General features: G+C 39.5%; 1 protein-coding gene across 1 annotated transcript in view; it reads left to right on the top strand.

The window, feature by feature from the left end:
• The window catches only part of EPG5 (ectopic P-granules 5 autophagy tethering factor), a 76,821-nt gene that overhangs the window by 38,954 nt on the left and 15,589 nt on the right, over window positions 1-22,278 (top strand). The window contains 18 exon segments of the mRNA XM_087763650.1: window positions 535-645; window positions 1,420-1,539; window positions 3,185-3,351; window positions 3,552-3,773; window positions 5,638-5,761; window positions 6,679-6,820; window positions 7,908-8,079; window positions 9,105-9,267; window positions 9,862-10,004; window positions 11,617-11,773; window positions 12,777-12,971; window positions 14,058-14,271; window positions 15,065-15,225; window positions 15,345-15,552; window positions 16,218-16,293; window positions 17,223-17,326; window positions 18,241-18,416; window positions 19,156-19,341. Of these exon segments, the coding sequence (XP_087619776.1) occupies window positions 535-645; window positions 1,420-1,539; window positions 3,185-3,351; window positions 3,552-3,773; window positions 5,638-5,761; window positions 6,679-6,820; window positions 7,908-8,079; window positions 9,105-9,267; window positions 9,862-10,004; window positions 11,617-11,773; window positions 12,777-12,971; window positions 14,058-14,271; window positions 15,065-15,225; window positions 15,345-15,552; window positions 16,218-16,293; window positions 17,223-17,326; window positions 18,241-18,416; window positions 19,156-19,341 (2,841 nt within the window).

The raw sequence follows: 22,278 nt of genomic DNA, 5'->3' as shown, positions 1-22,278 counted from the left end.
ACTGTTGAGTAAATGGTCAGTTCATGTGTTGCTCGTTCTGATTTTGGTGTGAATGTATTTTCCTGAAATGTAAAAAGAAGTACTCAAATGTAATCAAGTTACGATTCAGTGGTAATGGGGTTGTGTTATCTGATTTGTTTCCGAGTAGACCGATTAGTGAAATATCTGATATTTGAATAATAATAAGAGGAAGAATTAAAACCTATTTGGAACACAGGTTTCATTCATATGAGTTCTATCATAGTATTTTGATTTGTAGTCTTTCCGTTTCCTATGTTGAAATAGTGTATTTAGAACAAAAATAGAGCATCCTCTCCTGAGAAAGCAGAGTGTGTCACTATAAACCAGAATCTTTTCATCAAAAAAGAAATAAAGTGCAAGCAGGCATTCAGAGGTGGCTGGCTGAGCTAAGGCTGCGAAGTAGCTACATGAGGCAGAAAGGAACCTGGGTGAAGGTAGTGACATGCCTGTAGCTTGTAAATCTTCTGTTAGGATGCTTACAAAGAACCCCAAATGTTTTCTGTTTCCACGTAGAACGCTTTGGGCTATCATTGTGACAAAGGTCTGCTGTCTTCGCTTGTTAGCTGGATTGTGGCAGGCAATGTGACACCTTCCTTTGTTGAGGGCAATGCCAATTCCTCTCAGGTAAGTCGTATGATGGTGTTGTATGAACAGCCCTGGGATAAGCAATATACATGTGTTAAGCTTTTTTTTTTTTTTTTTACTTTCACAGATTTTCGCAGATTTTCTCTTGTTCCCTCTTTCTTCCTGTCCCTGTGTTTGTGAGTTTTCTTGTGATAAAATCCTAATTTAGCCTAAGAGAATGCTGTGGGTTTATTACACTAAAGGGAACACAGACATTTTGCACAGAGAAAGTTTGTCTGATCTGTGTCTAAGAATTCATATAATAGGATTTATTATTTAAAATCTTTTTTTAATCTTCAGTTGTTCTTGATATATTTAATGCGAGACATTACGTAAAGCCTTACTCTTCTATTAGATCATTCTTTTTCTGATAAATAGTTTGAATACTAGTTGCTTTTTCTCTGCTTGAGGAAGTTCCTCATTTGAGCAAAAAGAAAAAAACCCTGCAGTAGCCCAACTGGAGATGTGTAGTGCAGGTGGGATAGAGGAGATCTTGTTTGAGCAGGTTGTTTTCTCCAGAACTCTTTGGATAAGTCTGTCAGTTGTCCTTGGTTTCCTCCTTCTTTCCCAAGACTGTACAGAATACAAAGGGGATATTTGAATGTAGATAAGGAGGAAACTGGTTTTCAGTTTTCTTGTTGAGATATGGTATTTCTTTTGCAACTTTGTAAGGAGAATCTGGCAAAGGCACATTCCTCTTAAGAAAACAATAAGCTTCCCCATCCTGCCCCTGCCATTTTGTTATCAATGTTTCTGTTACTACTTTTTTTACAGGTATGGTTTTCATGGATGGTGTTAAATATGGAGTCAATATTTGAAGAAGATTCACAGCTTCGCAGAGTTGTGGAGGGGGAGTTGGTTATCAATGCTTTAACTCCTGATCAGGCTTTGAAGGTGAGAGAACTGTTCATCTGCTTTTATTAGAGAGAACTACTGGAGAAAAGTGTTCTCTTGTAGTGTTTAGTTTTTATCTCGTGCTTTTTCTTACCAAGATAAAAGCATAACTAATGCTTTATATGATTGGCTTTCCAGGAGAAAATATACCTCAGGGATATTTTCCTTTACATTTTGAGTTGAAAGTTTAAAAACTACCATGCAAATATCTGTTTTTTAATATAGCATTATTTACAGAAAACTTTGGTCACTAATTAGTGCTTTTGCATGATTTTCTGGGTCATCTGAATGCCTCATGATCTTCAGTGGATTTATTCTATACCACTGAGATGAGGAGTGCAGATACTCTTATTTTACAGGTGGGGAAATGTGTCTATATTTCAAAGAGTGTTTCTCGAATGATCTGAATTTTGCATAAGTTTGGGCTTTACTTTTCTCTGTATTTGCTGAATTATTTTCCAAGGCTTTCAGAACTGTTTAGGTCTCTCCCTTAACAAGACACTTAGGTGTCCTTTAAGCCACGTTGCAACATTTTCCAGGTTCTTTGTCCGAATTAATTTAGAAATTCTGGAATGAAGCAAGTGGAAATCAAAGCTGTCCAGTCTTGAAGTGTAACTTTTGGCCCATCCTTCATCTCAGCTGTTTCAGTGTGTTTTAATGAAGAAGGTAGTCTAGAAGCTGTATGAAAATAGGTTTGCTTGGGCTGTGTCCAGACTGGTACGTCTTGTATCCTTTGAGACTAGTCTGGAGAACATTTGTCCCTTGGCTTGCATGTCTCGATTTACCTGGAAAACAGTGAGATACTATGTGGGGAGTGTGTGGAAAAGGGTGCTGAGGGTTTCTGAGGTCTAGTGTGGGGGGTGAGGTAGTGCCAGGGCCTGCACGGAGATCTGGGAACTCGGGAAAGCCTCCCGTTCTCCTGCTTCAGGCACAGACCATGCGAGCGTGGTGTGTGACTGTTTAATGATTTAGTGGGTCTGTGGAGTAGCGTTCCATGTTGCTAATAGGGAGTGCTGCTGCTCATACGTTGCATTGCCTTTGTTCTGCTTTTGCAAAAAGAAAAAATACAGAATGAAATTTTTTTTTTCTTTCTGTATTCTTTCTTCATGTTAGTTTTACTTTGTGTTTTAGATTTTCTGTAGGGCTGTATGGAATGTAGTCTGGAAAAAGCTAAAAGTGGTAGCATGCTGTAGGATTCTTCATCCTCATGTGGCTTAAGACTTATTTTTACTGGTTGGAAAGTGCGTGCTGTGTGCTTCACGGCTGCTGCTTTCTTCTCTAACAACACTGGTTATATGGAAGTCTAAACCAGGAACATCTACCTCTGTGAGGACGAACAGTAATTAACTGTAATTAACACCAATGGCCCATATGTTGGCCTTGCATCACAGTAGCCCTTCCATTCATGCTATTTTTTTTTTTTTAAGCATCAGAGGTGTAGTACTGCTCTTTAACAGCTGTCCAACACAACTGTGAGCTGGGCAGCTCTTCCACTAAGACCTGTAAGAGATTTGTGAATGTTTCCAAAGTTTTCTCCTCCGTAATTGCTGAGTTTTCATGCTGTGTTAATCTGTTAGGTTAAGCTGCGGCAGCCTGTTACAGGGAACCACAGCAGAACACTTGTCTGAAAATGTTCTTTTTGCAGAAAGCACAGACCCAGCTGAAGCTGCCCATCGTACCTTCCCTTCAGAGGCTCATGATCTATCACTGGGCTCACCAGGCCCTTGCTACCCCCGCTGATCACCCTCTCATGCCACTAATCTGGCAGAAATTCTTCCTCCTTTACCTTCACCGACCAGGACCACAATATGGGTGAGTCTGATCATAAAGGCTCGAGCTGATTAGCAAGCACTAAGAAGTTTGCACTGCAAATGAGATTAAGTGCCTCATGCTAAGACTGCATCCGAAAGCAGTGGGTACCAGCAACTTCTCTAAAGAGTCAATTTATTTGCAGAGATGCTGATTTGACACTTGCAACAAGACTTTGTTGTGCTTTTTTTGTTCATTTTTAGATTACCTGTAGATGGCTGTATTGGAAGATGTTTTTTTCAGAGTGCAGCTCATATTAACTTACTAAATGAAATGAAGCAGCGCTTAATAGAGGTAGTAGACTTCCACCATGCTGCCAGTAAAGCACTAAGAGTGGAGAATCCTGTAGAGGGTAGTGACAGATCACCAGAGAAGGCGAGCTGCTCACCAGATTACCTGACTTCACCAGAACTGGAGCTTGTCAGGTAAAGAAAGACTACCCAGTTCGCTCTTATTCAATGCAACCACCTGAGCAACTACTAGAGCACAGTCTTAGCTGTGGGAGACGTGAAGGGATGTGACCCTTGGCTGACCTAGATGTACTGCTGGCACTTGTTCTACGCATAGTTGTAGTCAAATCCCTTCCTCTGTTGATAAAACTTGTTTTGTTTGTGGGGAGGCTGCTTTTACTACTAAAAATAAAACATTGTTGATAGAGTTGTCCTTAGGGGAGAGCTTTGCTTTTTAATTAATGGTATCCCCATACTGGTAAAATATTTGTTGTTTAGACATATCTGCTACCTATATGTACGTCACTAGCTATAAAGTGCTACTTTGTGCGTATACATCTGTTTGTCACAGACTGGGGCCCAAATTGAAGTCTGAATAAGATTACTTCTTCAGGGAATTTACTGGATATTTCAACACATGATTTAATTAGTGCACATGATTTAATTTACCCAGTTACCATGTTAAAGTTGAGCTGTGACAAATGTGTTCTGTGCCAGCTGGAAAGTGATAAGTCTCCTTAACCAAAATGTTAGCACAAGACTGACTCCTTGTGTTGGAGTAAGCTAAGGAGATGTGCATGGTCACTCACTGCAGCTCAGCTGACAACTGCTCATTTTTGGAAGGAATGGTAACTTCGAAGAGCCACGTATCTCATGCACACCAAAACTGTAGCTATGCTGTTCAGAAGTCCATGATTCTGTTACACAGAGACTTTTGGTTTGAGAAGTCTACTTTAAGAAATATTTGCAGTATTACAGTATCTGGATTTTCTTAGAAACTGTAGTTGAAAGGATTGAGAGTCCCTTGTTCAGGCGGTTTGGGCATACAGGATCTGAGCTTCTTTTAAGTGCTTCCCCCCAGCAATCAATAGGTACTGTACAAACAAACAAGGCAGATCATAAATCCTCCTCAGTCATATGTGAAATATAATCCAGAGATGCTCACTGGGTGGAACTTGATTAATATTTTGTCAGCCTTTCATTTCAAAGGAGTTCCTCACTCCAACATAAAACCAGACTGCTGTACAGCCAAGTAAATTTTATGCTTAGGAAGTTTAATGACCACCTAGACAGGAGGAAAAATATTGGTAGAGTTCATAAGGGCTGACTCTTAGAACTAGCCTACTTCTATTCTTGTAACCAATGACACTGATACAGGAAACAGGAGTTTGGTAGTGATATTTAATACCACAGTGCAAAGATTTAATGGTATTCTAGTTCTCCTCTGTATTTAATCAGGAAAGCTTGGATGATATGATTATAAAAAGGGTACCCCTCAGTAGAGTGATGTCAGTTGAAGAAAGAAGTATGTACAGTGGTAGCAGAGGAGGAAATGGGAATAAACTAGCCATGAATTTGAGTCTGACAAGAAATTAAAAGATATAACTCAGGTGTGAGCTTTTAGAACAGGCACTCTAGAGAAGGTATGGGGTGAGAAGCCAAACTTGATCAGACATACTCTTTTTTTTCTTCATTAAATTATGTCTTTTGAATGGGGTTGTCAATATGATTACCTGATGTAAGAGACACTTCCAGTCCTGCGTCGTGTTTGCTAACTTGCGTAAATGTTTTCCTTTTCAAAATTTGTCCTGTTACTCTTGGTTATTGCCCTTCATATTTTCCTAAATAGCTTCTTTCCACTGCTGGTCTTTGAACTGACACTTAGTACACTAGTCACAAGGCATCAGAAACACCAACGTTATGAGCCATGTCATCTTGTGGCATGATTTGTTGCCTTAACTCTAAACCCCAGATTGAGACTGCTGTGTAATACATGCTATGCACACAATTAAAGTTCACATTGATTTATTTTTTTTCCTTTTTTTGTTTTTCTTCTTAGGCTTTGTAATGTTTTTGTTTTGTGGTTGGAAGAAGAGAGTTTCCAGAAAGGAGACACATACATTCCTTCTTTACCAAAGCAATGTGATGCACATAGACTTGCTAAAGTCATGCAGAATCAACAGGTGAAGTGCCAATGACGTTGGCAATCTGGGATCCAAAATTCACTTCGCTTGTTAAAGTGGGTCCTCTAAAGTAGTGAGAGACTTGATATCACTGGTCTTTAATACACGTACAGCATGTATGGTTGCTTTACAGCTCTAACTTTTTTTCCTAAAAATCCTGTGCTATCCCAAACCGTCTTCCTTTATAATTGAGTGAGGACTCATGAATAGATTCCTTGCATGTCTTAATGAGAACACAGTCCTCATTCTGTGCTGTTCTGTAATTCTTTTCATGTTCTAAGATAATTTTAGAGAATTATTGAAGTTGGAACTTTAAATGACAAGACTGGAAGCCGAAATCTGCTCGTGTTGGTAGTCTGTAATATGTCAGGTTCAAATATAAGTTAGCGAGTGGGAAGTGTATATTATTCTGTCCAGTAAGCCTAAAGAGTTAGTATAATTAAAAAACCTGTGAGAGGGGAGATTTTGGAAGGGCATTTCCTCATGACTGCTTTGTTTTTATTATTCCAGTGTATGACTACTGGAAATGCAGCCTGCTTTAGCCTGATTACAGTTAATCATGCCATGATGTTTTAGACTATCTTGGTTTCCTCTGTGTTCCTTTATTAGGAACAGAGTTTTAATAATCTGTACCCTTTTTCTCTTATTTGTTAGAAATGATATCGTGTGTGATTGTCAGATTTCTTCTGTGTGTCACGAATGCTTTTCAGTGGCTTATCTGTATATGTGATAAAAATTCTGCAGTTTTTTTCTTCAGTATAGATTTTTTCCCCTGCCTAGTAATAATTTTCCTATGACTTAAAACTGCAGAGTCTGGTTTTATGTACTTATTTTAGTTCCCCAGCTACTGGGATGGATGAACAGTATAAGGTACTGACCAAAATGGGAATGATAATTTAATTCTTTTTGTGCTTTAGGATTTGTGGATGGAGTATGTCAATATTGAACTCATACACCACGAGTTTCAGGAAGCTCTAAACCTTTGGCTGCAGGTTCAGCTTGAATCACATACAACCTGTGCTTCTGCAGGGCAAACAGATTTCACCAACCCTTTATCAGGTAAGAGATAAGAATATCGTTAATGAAACTGGGCCAGAAAGAATTATTTGTATGTTGAAGCCCTGGTTTATTTAGGAACATAATTATGTCTGTGAATAAAGATGTTAATACAGTTTATTTTCTATGGGTACAGTATTTTGCGTGAAGTTTTCATGGTGTTCTCACTAAGATGCCCCTTGTGAGAGGCTAATGTCAATGTTTTTGGTTTGAAGTTTGCCACATCACAGAACAGCAGGTCATATTGTGACTAGAGCTTCGTGGGTGAGCGTCCCAAACATTCTTCCACACAGAGCATGCTCCAGACAGGCTGAACTTTCCCAAAGTTTAGAGAGAGACAGTGGGGTTTTTTGTAACTGAAAATGGGTTTATCTCTGTTGTTGTTGTTGTTTGTTTTTTGTCATGTGTCGTTTCCCCCCCCATGCCTTTCCTTGCTATTTCCCTGGAATTTTGGCATGGTGAAAGTGTTGTTCTAGCACAGAAGTGGGTAATAGTCATGGTAGGTATATTAAGGATATGATGAGACTGGATTTTTTGGGGGCTGATTAAAAAAGGGGAGGGAGGGGAATAGAAGGAAACTGGAATAGTTTCATAGGTGAATTGGCACTGTTTGGGCAAAGGAACTGAATGGGAATCAGCAGGAGGAGAACTGACCGGGAGAGAGGCTGTGCTTTGTGGAGGAATTGGAGCTGACAAGACTAGAGATGAGGATGAATTGTAGGGAAAGGAAGATGAATTTGTCTTAGCAGACTGGGTCTGGGAGCCTCTGTCAGATGAGGGGAATAAATGGGACGATAAGAGGAAAATTGGAAGGGTAGAAGGTAGTGGCTGGGGGTAACAAGGAAAACAGTAGGGCCTTGGATCCTAATGTTTGTGTGATGGAGCTGGTCATGAAAATTAGACGTGTGAAATAAACTTTGTCAACAAAAATAGGAAGATTAGATAAGTGTTTGTTTTTGTTTTTTTTTTTTAAAGGGAAGAATCCTGAGAAATGTCTGCTGCTAAAAATGTTTCATGCAAAAAAAAGGTTTTGTTCAGTTTCACCTAAACTTTTCTTATTGACAAAACTTGCTTTTGCTTTCTCTTCTAGCCAAAGAGAGGATAATGAATAATTTGAAGAAGTTTGATACTCCCAAGCCCTTTCTTCCACTCCAGATGATGAAAGCTCCTGTGCCAGTTATTTCCTCTGCCAGTCTAGTAAGTCAGAAAGAAGCAATTCAGCTCATGCGCATGGACCGTTAAGTCTTGCAGCAACATGCCAAGTAAGACATAGCTGTTTTCCTTCTGCCTTGCTAGCGCGTCTAGCAGTGTCTTTGGGTGCCCTTTACAGCAGCCTCATTTATGGTGTTGGCATAAGACTGTCAGTACTTGACTTCTTCTTGTCTTAGGGTTTTGGTTGGTGTGGTTGGGTGGGTTTTTTTTGTTTTGTTTTGTTTTTTGTTTTGTTTTTCCTTGGCTATCATGTTGTTATTCCACTCCTTTAACCAAGATAAGACTACTAGTCTTATCTAATGACTGAGATTACATCAGCTGAGATTTAACTTCTACAGTTTCTGTTCTCATTTGGCATACTTCTTAAAATAAAGCCTCCCTTTAGCCTAGATTTGTTGACAATAAGTTAGTTAACCCTTTTGCATTAATCTAGTAGCTGCAGTGTGAAGCTCTGGAACCCCCAAGAGAGAAATCTGATTTCTGGGACTATTAGCTTTGTGTGTGAAAGAGAGGAAGCTTTGTTTTTAATATTCCTACTAAGAGAATTCAGCTGAAGTATTTTCAAACACAGCTGATGAATATATAGCTGTTCTTGCCCAATGTAGTAATTTAATATCAATATTATCATTAAAAAAAACAACCAAACAAAAAAAACACCCCAAAACTCACTAAGCCCAAGAGAGGATGTGTCTAAACAATTCCAGCAGCAAGTTTAGGTGGGCTTGTTTTTAACTGAATCATCCCACAGTCCAGCTTTTTTTCTCATGGAAAATTACATTTCCTACAGAGGGTGATGTACTTAATTTCCTTCCAGGTTGTCATATAGAATAATTAAAAAGAACTCATGCAGACTTGAGTAGTTTTGTTCTTATGAACCTATTTCTTTATTACTTTGAAGTGCTATTACTTTGAAGTTTTAACTCAATTTCATTTAATAACCTTTTATGTTTTCTAGGAAAGTGTCATGAGTCTTTGTACAGCACATTAAATTGAAGTCCCATCTCTTGCTTATAAATTCTTAGCATTACTGTTTTCAGTAAAGATTTTGGTAACTTTATTAATAAATGCTTTTCAGAACTGCAGCTCTCTGGGAATCTCAGCATGTTGCTCTCAATAGTGAAATATTGGACGCACTACCTAAGCTCTACGTCAATCGGGAAGAGCAGATCACCCTCCATTTGGAGTGCCGGGGAACTTCAAATAAAGGCTGCCAAGGAGCAGCTCTTCTAACAATCCAGGTTAGAGACATGGCATCACTTCTGTTTTGGGGCTGTTAGACATGGATAATGAAAGTGAAATAACTGAATGGTTACAAGAATGGTAGCAGTTAACCAAATAAATCCATACACACGTAATAGTTAGCTGAAATACCTAATATGTAGTGCTCAAAAGGAGATGCAGATCAACTCCTGAAGAATAAGTTGTTGCATAAAATTTGTTTTGCTCATAGTGTCCATTCTAAACTGCTTCCCAGTGTGTGAATGTGGGAATACGCTCACATAGGAATAGAAGCATGAAAATGTTTATAGAAGTATTCCCATGTTGCTTGGTATATGAATTTCTTGATCCCCTCTAAGATTCAGTCCCTGTGGATTAAAAGTCTTACATAAAAGACATGAATTATATTAGTGTGTGATAATTAAATAGGAACATGACCAAGGATGTGTGCGTGGGCACGATGTAATAAATCTCATCAAAACTCTCAGAGAAAAAACATCTATATTCAGAGTTCTCTTACTGGGCTCTGCTTCATTTTTACATATAGGTGCAACATGGAAGAATTTGAGCAAAAGATATTATCTGAAATGAATATATGTCTTTTTGTCATTTAGTTTGAAGGGAAACATAAAAATGAAGCAGTGAGCCAGCAGCTTCATGCTTTGTGTAAAGAAGTGAGACAACTGCAGGCAGAAGCTACGAAGCCACCTTCTCTGGGTGTTGTGGAAGCAGCAGTATGTGTGGAAAATTTTATAACGTAGGTTGTTCAGATACTGTTTTAGGTAGTGATGTTTTATATTTCTTTTTCTGTATATTAGAGTTAAAATGTGGCATCTGTTTGTGTGTTTTTCATAATGCTTATCAGCTTGGGTCGACAACAAGCTGGAATCCTGAGGCCTGTATGTTTGTGACACAGACCTCTAAAGGAATAACTCTGTGTATTATCAGAAGAGCTAACTGCTGGTCATTCAGCCTCCACAGGGCACACAGTATTGTTTTCTACTTCAATTTATTGTATTCTGCATTAGAATAGCCCTTCTAACCCTGCAAAAGCACACTGAGTGATGATGGAGATGCTATGTTAAACTTCAGGAAATGGCAAACTCGTACCACAGCTGTCTCAGCCATAGGCTAAACTATGTTTTTAATATCTCTCTGTAGGTTTTTCCCTGTTATAGTGCGGGACATAGTTCTTTAATAGAGAGTTATGATTTGAAGTAGCTTTTCAATATATGAAACAAAATCGTGCAGTGGAAGAGGACTATATAATATCACTTCTTTTGGGGGAGTGAATAAATGGGTTAGTCCAAGGCTGCCTTCCTCTTGAAGGCCTTTTAGAGTTCATCCCAGAGGTCCAGTTTTGCAACACCATTCTTCTCAATCTCCTATATTTCTGCTGGGATTCTTTTAGTGTAGTTAGTTTTCTACAAAGTGTACTTCCTCTATAAGTGAAGATATTTGTTTACTATTTGTACATGTTCATTCTTGATCATTAATCTGAAAAATTCTGTGGATGATCTAGTTCTTGGGATTTACATCTGTGGAATTGCATGTTCTTCAGATGTTTTAATTCAGACTCAATGAAGATGGGGGTTTGAGTGCAATAAAACATTTACTTGGCAATACACAAAAAAAGATTGATTCTGTTTTAATTCTTTTAATCCTGAGCCTGTTAAGCAAAATGAGGTTAAATTTTCTTGTATTACAGATATAGTTGAGATGGCCTAAGAACATGACGAACACGACGAACACATGATTTGAGGGAGAAATAACCTGTTGGAACTATGCTGTGAAAAATCTTTTGATGATCACTTTCTGACTCTGATTATGGAGACTGTCTAAGGTTTGGAGGTACCCATTTCAGGCAGCAAAATTACTTGAGCTAAACCTGGGACTGTTCAGCCTGGATATGAGAAGGCTCAGGGGGTTCTCATCAAGGTAAGAAATACCTGAAGGGAGGGTGCAAAGAAGGTGGAGCCAGGCTCTTTTCAAAAGTACCTAGTGACAGGACAAGAGGCAATGGGCACAAACTGAGATGCAGGAGGTTCCCTCTGAACACCAGGAAACACTTTTTTACTGTGAGAGGTGACGCAGGCTGCCCAGAGAGGTTGTGGAGTCTCCATCCTTGGAGATACTCAAAAGCCATCTGGAGATAGTCCTGGGCAACTAGCTGTAGGTGGGCCCGCTCGAGAAGGCAGGGTTGGTCCAGATGTCCTCCAGAGGTCCCTTCCAACCTCAACCATGCTGTGATTCTGTGAACCCATGCTTGATTATCATGTAAGCTGGGAATATTGGCAAGAAGCCTTTCTTTATTGTCACAGATTATTTTCCATACATAAATTTAATCTGCCTTTTTTTTTTTTTTGCAGGGCCTTAATAAATATCTACAAGGTGCAGCCTATGCCTGCAATTAAGAAAGTCGGAATTAGTTTGTTTTTTACATTAGTGGAATATGTGTGTGATGAAACTCAACGCAATCCTCCCACAAGGCAGTTCTTCACGTCCTGCATTGAGATTCTAGGCCAAGTGAGTTTGTTGTCTGATATTTGGATGCCTAATGCTTATTCCAATTGTCTGCTGATATTGGGGGTATAAAACATTCAGAAGCCTGAAAATTGACTTCTAAGCTTCTATCCCATTTTCCTTTCAAGTTATTGTATAATATACACAATCTTTAGGAGAGTTAAAGCTTGCATATAAGCAAAATAAAAACTGTTGCTCAGAGATGCCTGCTTAGTGCTAATAAATGCTCGCTGTGTTAGTTAAATGCTAAGGTAGGCTGGATTTTTGGGCAGGTAACTAAAGTTTGAATACTTCCAGTGCATAAAAGAGTGTTTTGGCATAGGTTTTGCTGTTATCGATCATTTTCTAGCTGACATAAATCTTCTCAGCCTCTGTGTTTAGACACCTCTCTTCTACAGCCTTGCAATAAATATTCTTTGTGTAGAGAGTTAGCTGGAAGTTTGCTGGTAGAGCACATAAGTGCTTGTTGTTTCTGGTAATATTTGCTGTGGGGAATACATTATGTGGGTGCTCCAAGAAAAAGCATTAGCCTCTGCTTTGGGACCAGGCATTTATTTTCATCTCTTAAATGCAGTTTGTTTTCATGTGCAGCTGTACGTAAGCACCTCTAACAGCTGAGGTGCTGAAGAGCCTCTTCATGGGCATAGTTCTGTTTAAACTTTTCCTAATGTCAGGCAGGGCTGCTGAAATCTGGATTAATTTTCTTTTGTTAACCCATCAGAAAAATTGGATTTCTAGGTATTTTTGTGCAGTGTGTGTGTGGTCAAGTGCTGTTCTTAAGTGTGCTAGGGAAATATATTTATTTTACATTGTATTTTGTGGAACAGCAGTATTTAGTTGAAGTTGACCTAATACAGTCTGTCATTTTTCAGAAAACTTTTTCTTTTTTTAAAAGGACAAAATTGTGTTTGTCTCAACAAAAAGCTCTAAGAGTTTGTTTGTTTGTTTGTTTGTTTTTCTAATAGATTCACTAGGCCTTTTTTCTCACCATTCCCGATTTCCTCAGGTGTTCATCAGTGGGACCAAGTCAGAGTGCAAACGTCTCCTCCAGACAATCCTGCAGAATCGAAGGCTCTGTACTCTCCTTTCTCCTTACTTCACTCCTGTTGCCTCTCCCAGTGAATTTGTGACTTTATACGAAAAAGTCGTGGCCTTTCTGAGTGAGGCTAACAGTGATGATGTCTTCATGCTGCTGACAAAGGTAAAGCATTCGTGAATACTGCGTCTGGTTTGTGGGTTGCTTTTGTGGGTGTTCTTTCCCTAAAGACTGTGACTTTAGGCTAAGGAAGAAAGAGGTGCAAATCTGGTAACTTAAAATAACATTGACAGGTTCTATAGACCTGTGTTGCTCATCCTGAATGGTATGTGTTGTATTTAAGCTCAAGAGGGGCTGGAGGCAAAAGCAAATAGGAAGCTTAAACTACCCTTTCCTAGCCCAGATAGTATCAGTATGTGCTTCCTAGGGCTTACTTTTCATTGCACTCTTGAAATTAAAGCAGGCTCTCAATGTCTGCTTCTGCTTGATATCTCTGCAGAGACATTCATCAGAATAGCCAGTGAATCCCAGGTATCTTAAAAATAAAAACAAACAAACAAAAATTTTGGAACAGTGTCTGAATCTTCCATCTCTGTTTGGCACCTATCCTTCCTGCCTATCTTAAAACATGCAGAGTTAGGTAAGAGCAAGTGATTTGTACATCTCTTGTTTCAGGGCTGCATGATACTGTCTGTGTGTATTGTCAGTGGAGAAATTACTATTATACTTAGGCTTTGATATCACTCTGATTCTCTTATTAATTAGGGTTTGACAGCTGTGAATAGCAAGCAGTCTGTTTTGGGCATGACTGAGCTGTCCTTAGTGGCAATGATCAGCATTATCCCTGCTGACCTAGGTCTGAACAGATGGCCTGGAGGCTACAAAAGCTTTACATCTCCACCTGAAAATGTATGGACTATGGAGATTAGCCCAGTCTAATGCTTGTAAGTGTTTGTTTGGCAGTGGTACTGAAGCGTGGAAATTCATACACATCTTTTTATGAATCTGAGAACCCCTGCCAAGGGTTGTTTCATAAATTCAGGGACTTCTGCAATATGCTAAAATCATAACCTTTGGAGAGCATTACCTTGGTTTTGAATTAGGGCTAATGAGGTGCAAATTCATTAGGTTTTTCTTAAATATATAAAAACTTCAGGATTTTTTTTTTCCCCTGACAATTTCTCCCTTCTCCTAAAGGTGTGGCGGCTGTTAAAGCTTATACTTACAAATGCTTCCTGTCCTCTGTTCTAGTTTGACCTTACGCAATGGCTAAGCGTTGCTAAGCCACCTCTATCTGAACGTACCAAGCTTCTGGAGTCTATTCACTTGGCTTTCAATGCATGTGGCCTTGAACCTGAAGAAGATATTTTGATGCCCTTTAATATCTTCTGCAAGCATTGGACTAACCTTCTCTAGTGTCAGTTCCCTGATCACTATAGTGATTTCCTAAGATTGATTATGCAAAGTGAGTGTCCGAATCGATGCATACTAAGCCTTTTGTACAGAACTCTTCTGGCTTAAAAATATGAACTGCATGCAGTAGAATTAAATAGCAACAAATACGGAATGATTTAAACTTTAAGTTTCTCTATGCACTTTTATGTGCATGCTATGTGATATGTTTTTATTAGACATAGCTCTGCTAGGAAGAAACACTCTTCTGCAGATCAAAGTACATGCATCAGTGACAACGTATTTTCAGCCCATATTACAGGAGAAGGATGGAGGAGAGGTTTCTATTAATGGAAGCACTTTAATTAATTATAATTATGCCACAGTTTGTAATGCAGCATCCTTGTTCTTGAGCACCCTTCAATGTCAAACCGAGAACTGGAATTATGGGGACCTGGGACTGGTACTGAAATCTGCTGAAAATGTCTTGGTTGACATTAGATACTACCTATAATCTGCTGTGCCTCTAAAATGAGAACAAAAGTACTTCCTTTCTGTCAAACCATATGCGCTGAGGCAGCAACTGTCTCTTAATATGTGTTTGTAGCCAGAGATGTACTAAAAGTGCCTGGGAAACTCTCTAAGAAGAGAGCATGTGGATGCCAACAGGGAATGTTAAATTACTTATGTTCGGGAATTAGAGATACCTCTCACCCTTAAACTTGGAGCTTTCAAACTCATGCCTTATGTAATTTTTTTTATGTAGTAGGGAGCTCTGATTTCAACCTTTTCTGACTTGTATTGAGAAACGGACTAATATCCTTCTCCTGATTTTCACAAATGCATTCCCATCTCTTTCTCCTAAGGCTCATCAGAGCAGCTGCTAAGCCCTGACTGTTGGAAAGCATCACTTAAAGCTTTGGGATGTGGTTCACCAGTGACTAAACAGGGAAGCTTCAAGAAAAGTGATTCTACTGAAAGTCCTGTATTGCGGGATGCAGCAAAAATTTTCCTCTCTGCAGAACAGGTGGGTGCCTCTTTGGTTGATTTATTATGTTTTTCAGCTGAAGCAGATGCCCACCAGTGACAAATAATACTGCTGTGCAGTCTTTCTGTAGCTGATTAATAGTTTCCTCCTTTTCACAGGTTAGAGAGACAATGGAATGGCTTTCCACATCTTTCTGCAAACTCCGACGGGCTTTGATGGACTTCAGGACTTTTGGCCTGTTTTCAAAATGGAGTCCTTATGTGGCTGAAGTGAATACATTTCTGGAGTATCTTATTAAACGACTTATTGACACTGAAGTTGCCAATTTAGCCCAAGAACCTGTTGGCAGTAACAGAATTCTAGCAGGTAATGTGTTTAAAAGCGAATTACTTAAGAACAGGCAGTCAGTTTCTCTAATTTCCTCTGTTAAAGACCATTTAAATATACAGTAAAATCTTCTTACTCTGCGTTTGTACAATGATGATAACATTAAAATACAAATGGGAAATGTTGATGCTACTTCATGGCCATGTGGGACTTTATGCTTTATCTTTATGCTTGTTGGAGGAAGCTTGTTTATATTTGAGCTTGCTTTAAAATTATTTTATGAAGAGATCATACTTTCTTCAAAGAAAAATAGTCTTTTGCACTGAGCAGAGGTTTGGGAACGAAGGATTACTGAATTTTGTCATGGTGTGGTTTTGATTTGGAGAAAATCGCCAAAACACCTTTTATTTTAGTATATGCAGGTTTAAAGTGTGAATCATCATTACACCCACAATCTTAGATGTGTTAAAGTGATATTAATAAAACATCTAAAATGCTTATGATTGTTGCTAAAACAATCATATTGTTGACCAGAGTTACTAATAAGCATATTGTATTTTAAATTTTTATTTGACCAGGAAGAACTGATTAAATGTTGGAATAAGCAAAAGACATTGTATTCAAGTTTGGAAAAGTGTAATATGTTCACTGGTGCTAATTTGAGGGGGGGGAAAAAGCAACTTCTATGTTTTATTTTCTTCTAGCATTGCAGTCCTTGTATTCAGTCATTGCTGGATTGTTTAAACCATGGATACTGGTCTTGGATAAGGAAGATGCAAGGTATATATTGCATTTTAAAATTAAATGAGTTTTTGCTCAAGTAAGGACTTTAACCCTATAGGAATGTCTTTCATTGTTATCTGATTTTTTTCTAATTCATGACTGTATTGTGACCTTCCATTAAATAGCTGTGACTTGTGTCATATCCTTAACAATTACGGAACTAATTCATGAGTTTCTTAAATCAAATTTTCCAAGACTGGGATTGAGTAATTGTTTTAGATACAAGAAATATAACCAAGCTTTGGTCAGGAAGCAGAGATGAGAAAAATATGAATTGCACTTAGTTCTGGAAACACTCAAATTTAAATTTTAGATTCCTTTTTTTTTTTTTTTAAGATTCCGTAATACGGATAACTTCTTAGTTTAAAACAAAACAAACCAAAAGTGCCAAACAAATACAAACGCAAATGCCAGTGGTACATAAAGAAACCTTGGACCAAATCAGTCCTATGATGATCTATTGTCTTGTGTACCTCTGTCTTCACATGGAGAGTTATTTGTAATGTTATACACTTAAATTTGACTCTCTTCCAAAGCTAAAAGCTTTTTGAGCTGTGAGCACACCTCCAACATTTAGTTAGAAGGTTGACTGCAGGTGGTATGTGTTGTCATTCAGAAATTCCTGTTTTTTGGTATTTAATTCAGTTATGAAATATCAAACAAGTAATCTCTGCTTACTCAATGGTATCGTGGATCTTCAGTGTGACGTTAAAATATGTACTTCTTCTAAGGAAGAAACAGGCAGTTCTAAAGAATTGAGTTTGAATGAAAGGATTGCTGATACCTGCTATATTGATTTACTATGTACTACCTACTATATTGATTTACTATGCTTTAGAATATTTAAATCGTTTAAGTATTTATGATCTGTTTATGGTCTGGTAACTCAGCACTGAAATTTGTGTTGCTTCACTTCTTCTTTTAAGTAACCAGCCCTGTTACCCTTGGTTAGAGAGTTACACTCTTGTAGCATCTACCGTGGTCTGTTTGTTTACAGATTGCATCAAGCTTTTGCACGAGAGTTTTAAAGGTAGGTGAAATTCATGCTGTTTTAATGCAGTGACACTTTCTGTTCTATTACACCAAAAAAGATTTTGATTGAGATGTGGGACATGAGGGGATTTTGTTTGTTATGAATTTTTAGCCAACATGACCACTGCAGTGGTGCTGGGAGCATTTCTGTATTTCATCCTTAAAAGACAGCTGTTTTCCTTGGCAAGGGTCGATAACATGATTGATAAATGCATTTCTGTCAGATAACAAAGTTAATGTGAAGGAAAACAAAACAAAATGAGCTGTCCTGAGAATTGCATGACTTCATTCCAGGGCTGTATGTTGTTCCTGTATAACATATTCAGTAGCATGTCATGATGACCAATACCTGTGTCTCGACTGCGAGTCTTGGGGGTAATTTAATCTCCAGGACCAACCATTATGAACTCCTATTTAGTATTGCTTATTGTGCCTAATGTGTAGCTAGACAGAGGAATAGAAAAAAATTAATTTCACAAATGCCTCTTAACGACCTTTAGGAATGAACTAGATTCAAACTTATCTTGTAGAAATAAATAAATAATAACATATCATTGCATGTTTCATAAGATTCCAGATTCATAAGATCTTTTTAAAACCAACAACAAAACAAAAAAACCCTACATAAAAACAATGAAGTTCTACATGGAAGGAGTATTTTATGACTTCAGATTATTGTCCAGCAACTCTTCAAAAGATCGAGGAAGGGCATGAAATCCTAAGCTCCCCCACTTGTTGATTTGGAGGAAAAAAAATCTAAAAGCTTAAAGTGCAGATTTTTTTTTCTTTGGCACACGTATTTTGATGTAACTTGCATTTATGGCTTTTCGTCTTCAAAATTGGACTTTCTTCTGTAATCAAGCTTCCCGGAATTTTTTATATTGTTAATTCAACTATATCCTTTGAATCTAGATAAGCTGTTGCCAAGCCACCTTGGGGCTCTCTGGTTACATCTAATGCACTACTGTGAATATTGCACCACCCCCAAAATGCCTGAGTTTATTCTCTATACTTTCCATACTGAGTTCAGAAGGCTTCCGTGGAAGGAAATGCATCCAGACCAGATGCTTATGGAAGAGTTCTTTAAAGTGAGTACACTGGCATCTGTTGAATTAAGTTCATAATCAGTGTTGTCCTTGAAAATAACTGGAGAGCTGGAGACAGTGCTTTAGCAAGTAAGCTTTTAAAGTTTGTTGTAGTATTCACAGCTGCTCATTTTGTGATTGATGATTTTTGTGAAGGAGTGCTATGGAGTCTTATACAAAGTTGTGGGGAGCTGTAAAGCTGGCAGTCTCTGTAATCCATTGTTGCTCTATCTGAATGTCTCAATTATTACATATATATTTACTATGTATTTAGTTAGAGTTAATATATTTTACTATTTCTGTGTTCTCACTTCGAAGTTGTCTGAGACGATGTAAACCTGCAGATAGGCATGGAAGTGCTCCAGGATTTACTGCTTATCTGTTTAGGATGAGTTCTTCATGCAGTTCTAAACAGGCTCAGAGTTTCTTAGTTTCTCTTAGAGTGAAGAGAAATGGATCCAATCATGCAGCTAAGAGTTTGTAATAGATTATTTCTTTCTGGTTTGCAGTAGCTTGGTATTCTGTACTGGCTGTTTGAGAGGCTTAGAAAGTTATATGTGCCATTCTTCTGGTGGGGGGCAAAATGGTGGAGAAGCAGTGTCTGTCTGCTCCTCTGCCAATCTAAAATGCTGCTGTGGATTTATGGTTGGCTAAGGAGTGGAAAAGTATGAATGTATTTGTATCTTACATTGTTTTATGTACCTGGTTTGTTTTTTTTTTCTCTCTCCTTTCTCCTTCCTAGATTGAAAGAGGCAGCCCCAAGAGTTGTTTCTTATTCTTGGGTTATGTTTTATGTGAAATAAACTGGGTCAGTGTCCTCTCTGATGCCTGGAATCCCAACCCTCATCCTCAGACTCACAACATGATTGTCTGTTTGCTGTATATGATGGTCCTGTTGGCAAAGGAGGAACAACTTATAGGCAAAGAGGTAATTTTTGAAAAGTTTCATACCTGTCTGTCTTGAAGAATAATAATCCTTTGCTAGCAAGGACACAGGCTGTGACAACTTTCTGACTTCCAGAATTATTATCTTGGAAGTGCCTAGGTAAAATACCCCAAACAATGTTCTAGAGATGGCCAAGAGTAAATCCTTATGTGAGGTATTTTGTATAACTTCTGTGAGAAAAGAAGAGCTGCTGTTTAAGAAGCTTCTGTAGGTGCTGTCATTCAATAGTGTTGTAAAGAGTAGGCAAATAAATACAGACAGTTTCCTGGAGTTACAAAATGACTCTCTGGGTTTTAGAAAGAACAAATATGTATGTTAGTTTCATTAATATTTAAAAAAAAAAATTGTTATGTAAAACTACTGTGCAGTTGTTTTCATAGTTAAATATGGGATACTGCATAGTAGATCTTTCTTGTCTCTTAGGCCAGCCCTTAATTAAAATGTCTGTTTCCTTTTCTCTTTCCTGGTTTTGGAGAGCCTTAGTTATAAGCACATGCAAAGTAGAGGTAGTATTAGCAAGAATTTACATATAGTACATATGCATATATGTATATATATGCAATATTATATATAACTTAAGGTGAAGCTTTTTCTGACAGCCTGAGTGAAAAGGGTGTCTAGCATCAGCCCACTTTGATTCAGGCAGTCTGCTGTGAGCGCAGGAGCAGTACTGAATGTGGCCTTCATGCTTGTAGCACCTGTGGTGCTGTGAGAAGAATTGGGAGGCTCACTGAGTTAAGTGACAGCCAGTCACGTAAATCTCTGCTGTGCCTTGCTTCTTTTTCTGAGTGGCAAACGTGAATGTGTGGAGGGATGGTAAGGAATCATTCATTTATGAAAAGCTTATGCCTGGCTCTGTCTCTTACTGTGCATGTTCGTGATGTTTTCCAACCTGATCTTCAGTACTGGTCACACTTCAAGTTGATTGTGTTAAGCACAACTCGGCAATGGGATTAGTCCCTGTGAGGTTAGGAGCAGCACTTGATCTGAGCACAGTTTTTTTAATAGCTGTCTGAAAGGAAAATATTTATTTGTCTGCTTGAACATGTTTTCTCAGGAGTTATAAATAAGTGTTGTTCAGTCCTTACTCAGAACTGCTTTTGCAAACATTTATTTCTTCCCATAAAATGCTCCCCTCCTAACTCCGTATGATCAGAGAATCATAGAATCGTTAAGGTTGGAAAAGACCCTTAAGATCATCGAGTCCAACTGTTAACCTATCACTGCCAAGCCCACCACTAAACCATGTCCTCAAGCACCACATCTATCCGTCCTTTAAATACCTCCAGGGATGGAGACTCAACCACCTCAGTGAGCAGCCTGTTCCAATGCTTGACCACCCCTTCGGTGAAGAAGTTTTTCCTAATATCTAACCTAAACCTCCCCTGGTGCAGCTTGAGGCCGTTTCCTCTCGTCCTATCACTTGTTACTAAGGAGAAGAGACCGACCCCCACCTCTCTACAACCTCCTTTCAGGTAGTTGTAGAGAGAAATAAGGTCTCCCCTCAGACTCCTCTTCTCCAGACTAAACAACCCCAGTTCCCTCAGCCGCTCCTCATAAGGCTTGTGCTCCAGACCCTTCACCAGCTTTGTTGCCCTTCTCTGGACACGCTCCAGCACCTCAATGTCCTTCTTGTAGTGAGGGGCCCAAAACTGAACACAGTACTCGAGGTGCGGCCTCACCAGTGCCGAGTACAGGGGCACTATCACCTCCCTGGTCCTGCTGGCTACGCTATTCTTGATACAAGCCAGGATGCCATTGGCCCTCTTGGCCACCTGAGCACACTGCTGGCTCATACTCAGCCGGCTGTCAACCAACACCCCCAGGTCCTTTTCTACCAGGCAGCTTTCCAGCTGCTCTTCCCCAAGCCTGTAGCATTGCATGGGGTTGTTGTGACCCAAGTGCAGGACCCGGCACTTAGCCTTGTTGAATCTCATACAGTTGGCCTCGGCCCAACGATCCAGCCTGTCCAGGTCCCTCTGCAGGGCCTTCCTACCTTCAGGCAGATCAACACTTCCACCCACCTTGGTGTCATCTGCAAACTTACTGAGGGTGCACTCAATCCCCTCATCCAGATCATGGATAAAGATATTGAACAGGACCGGCCCCAACACTGAGCCCTGGAGAACACCACTTGTGACCGGCCGCCAACTGGATTGGACTCCATTTACCACCACTCTCTGGGCTCGGCCGTCCAGCCAGTTTTTAACCCAGCGGAGAGTGCACCCATCCAAGCCATGAGCAGCCAGCTTTTCCAGGAGAATGCTGTGGGAGACAGTGTCAAAGGCCTTACTAAAGTCCAGGTAGACAACATCCACAGCCTTCCCCTCATCCACCAAGCGGGTCACCCTGTCATAGAAGGAGGCCAGGTTAGTGAAACAGGATCTCCCTTTCATAAACCCATGCTGGCTGGGCCTGATCCCCTGGTTGTCCAGCACTTGCTGCATAATGGCACTCAAGATGATCTGCTCCATGACCTTCCCTGGCACTGAGGTCAGGCTGACAGGCCTGTAGTTCCCCGGATCCTCCTTCTGACCCTTCTTGTAGAGGGGCGTCATGTTTGCTAGCTTCCAGTCAGTTGTGACCTCCCTGGTTGACCAGGACTGCTGATAGATGATGGAGAGTGGCTTGGCCAGCTCCTCTGCCAGCTCCCTCAGTACCCTTGGGTGGATCCCATCTGGCCCCATGGACTTGTGGGTGTCCAGGTGGAGGAGCAGGTCAGTGACTGCCACCTCTTCAACAACTGGGACTTCACTCTGCATCCTATCTCCATCTCCCAGCTCAGGGGCCTGAAAAACCCGAGGATGACTAGCTTGACTATTAAAGGCTGAGGCAAAGAAGGCATTAAGTACCTCTGCCTTCTCCTCATCCTTCGTGGCAAGGTTACCTTCCGCATCCAACAAAGGAGGGAGATTCTCC

The sequence above is a fragment of the Nipponia nippon genome, unplaced genomic scaffold, assembly GCF_047370975.1.
Source record: "Nipponia nippon isolate SJK-2023a ecotype South Korea unplaced genomic scaffold, ASM4737097v1 scaffold_29, whole genome shotgun sequence".
NCBI lineage: Eukaryota > Metazoa > Chordata > Aves > Pelecaniformes > Threskiornithidae > Nipponia > Nipponia nippon.
Note: the sequence above shows the minus strand (reverse complement) of the source record. Positions and strands in the feature narration are given on the sequence as shown.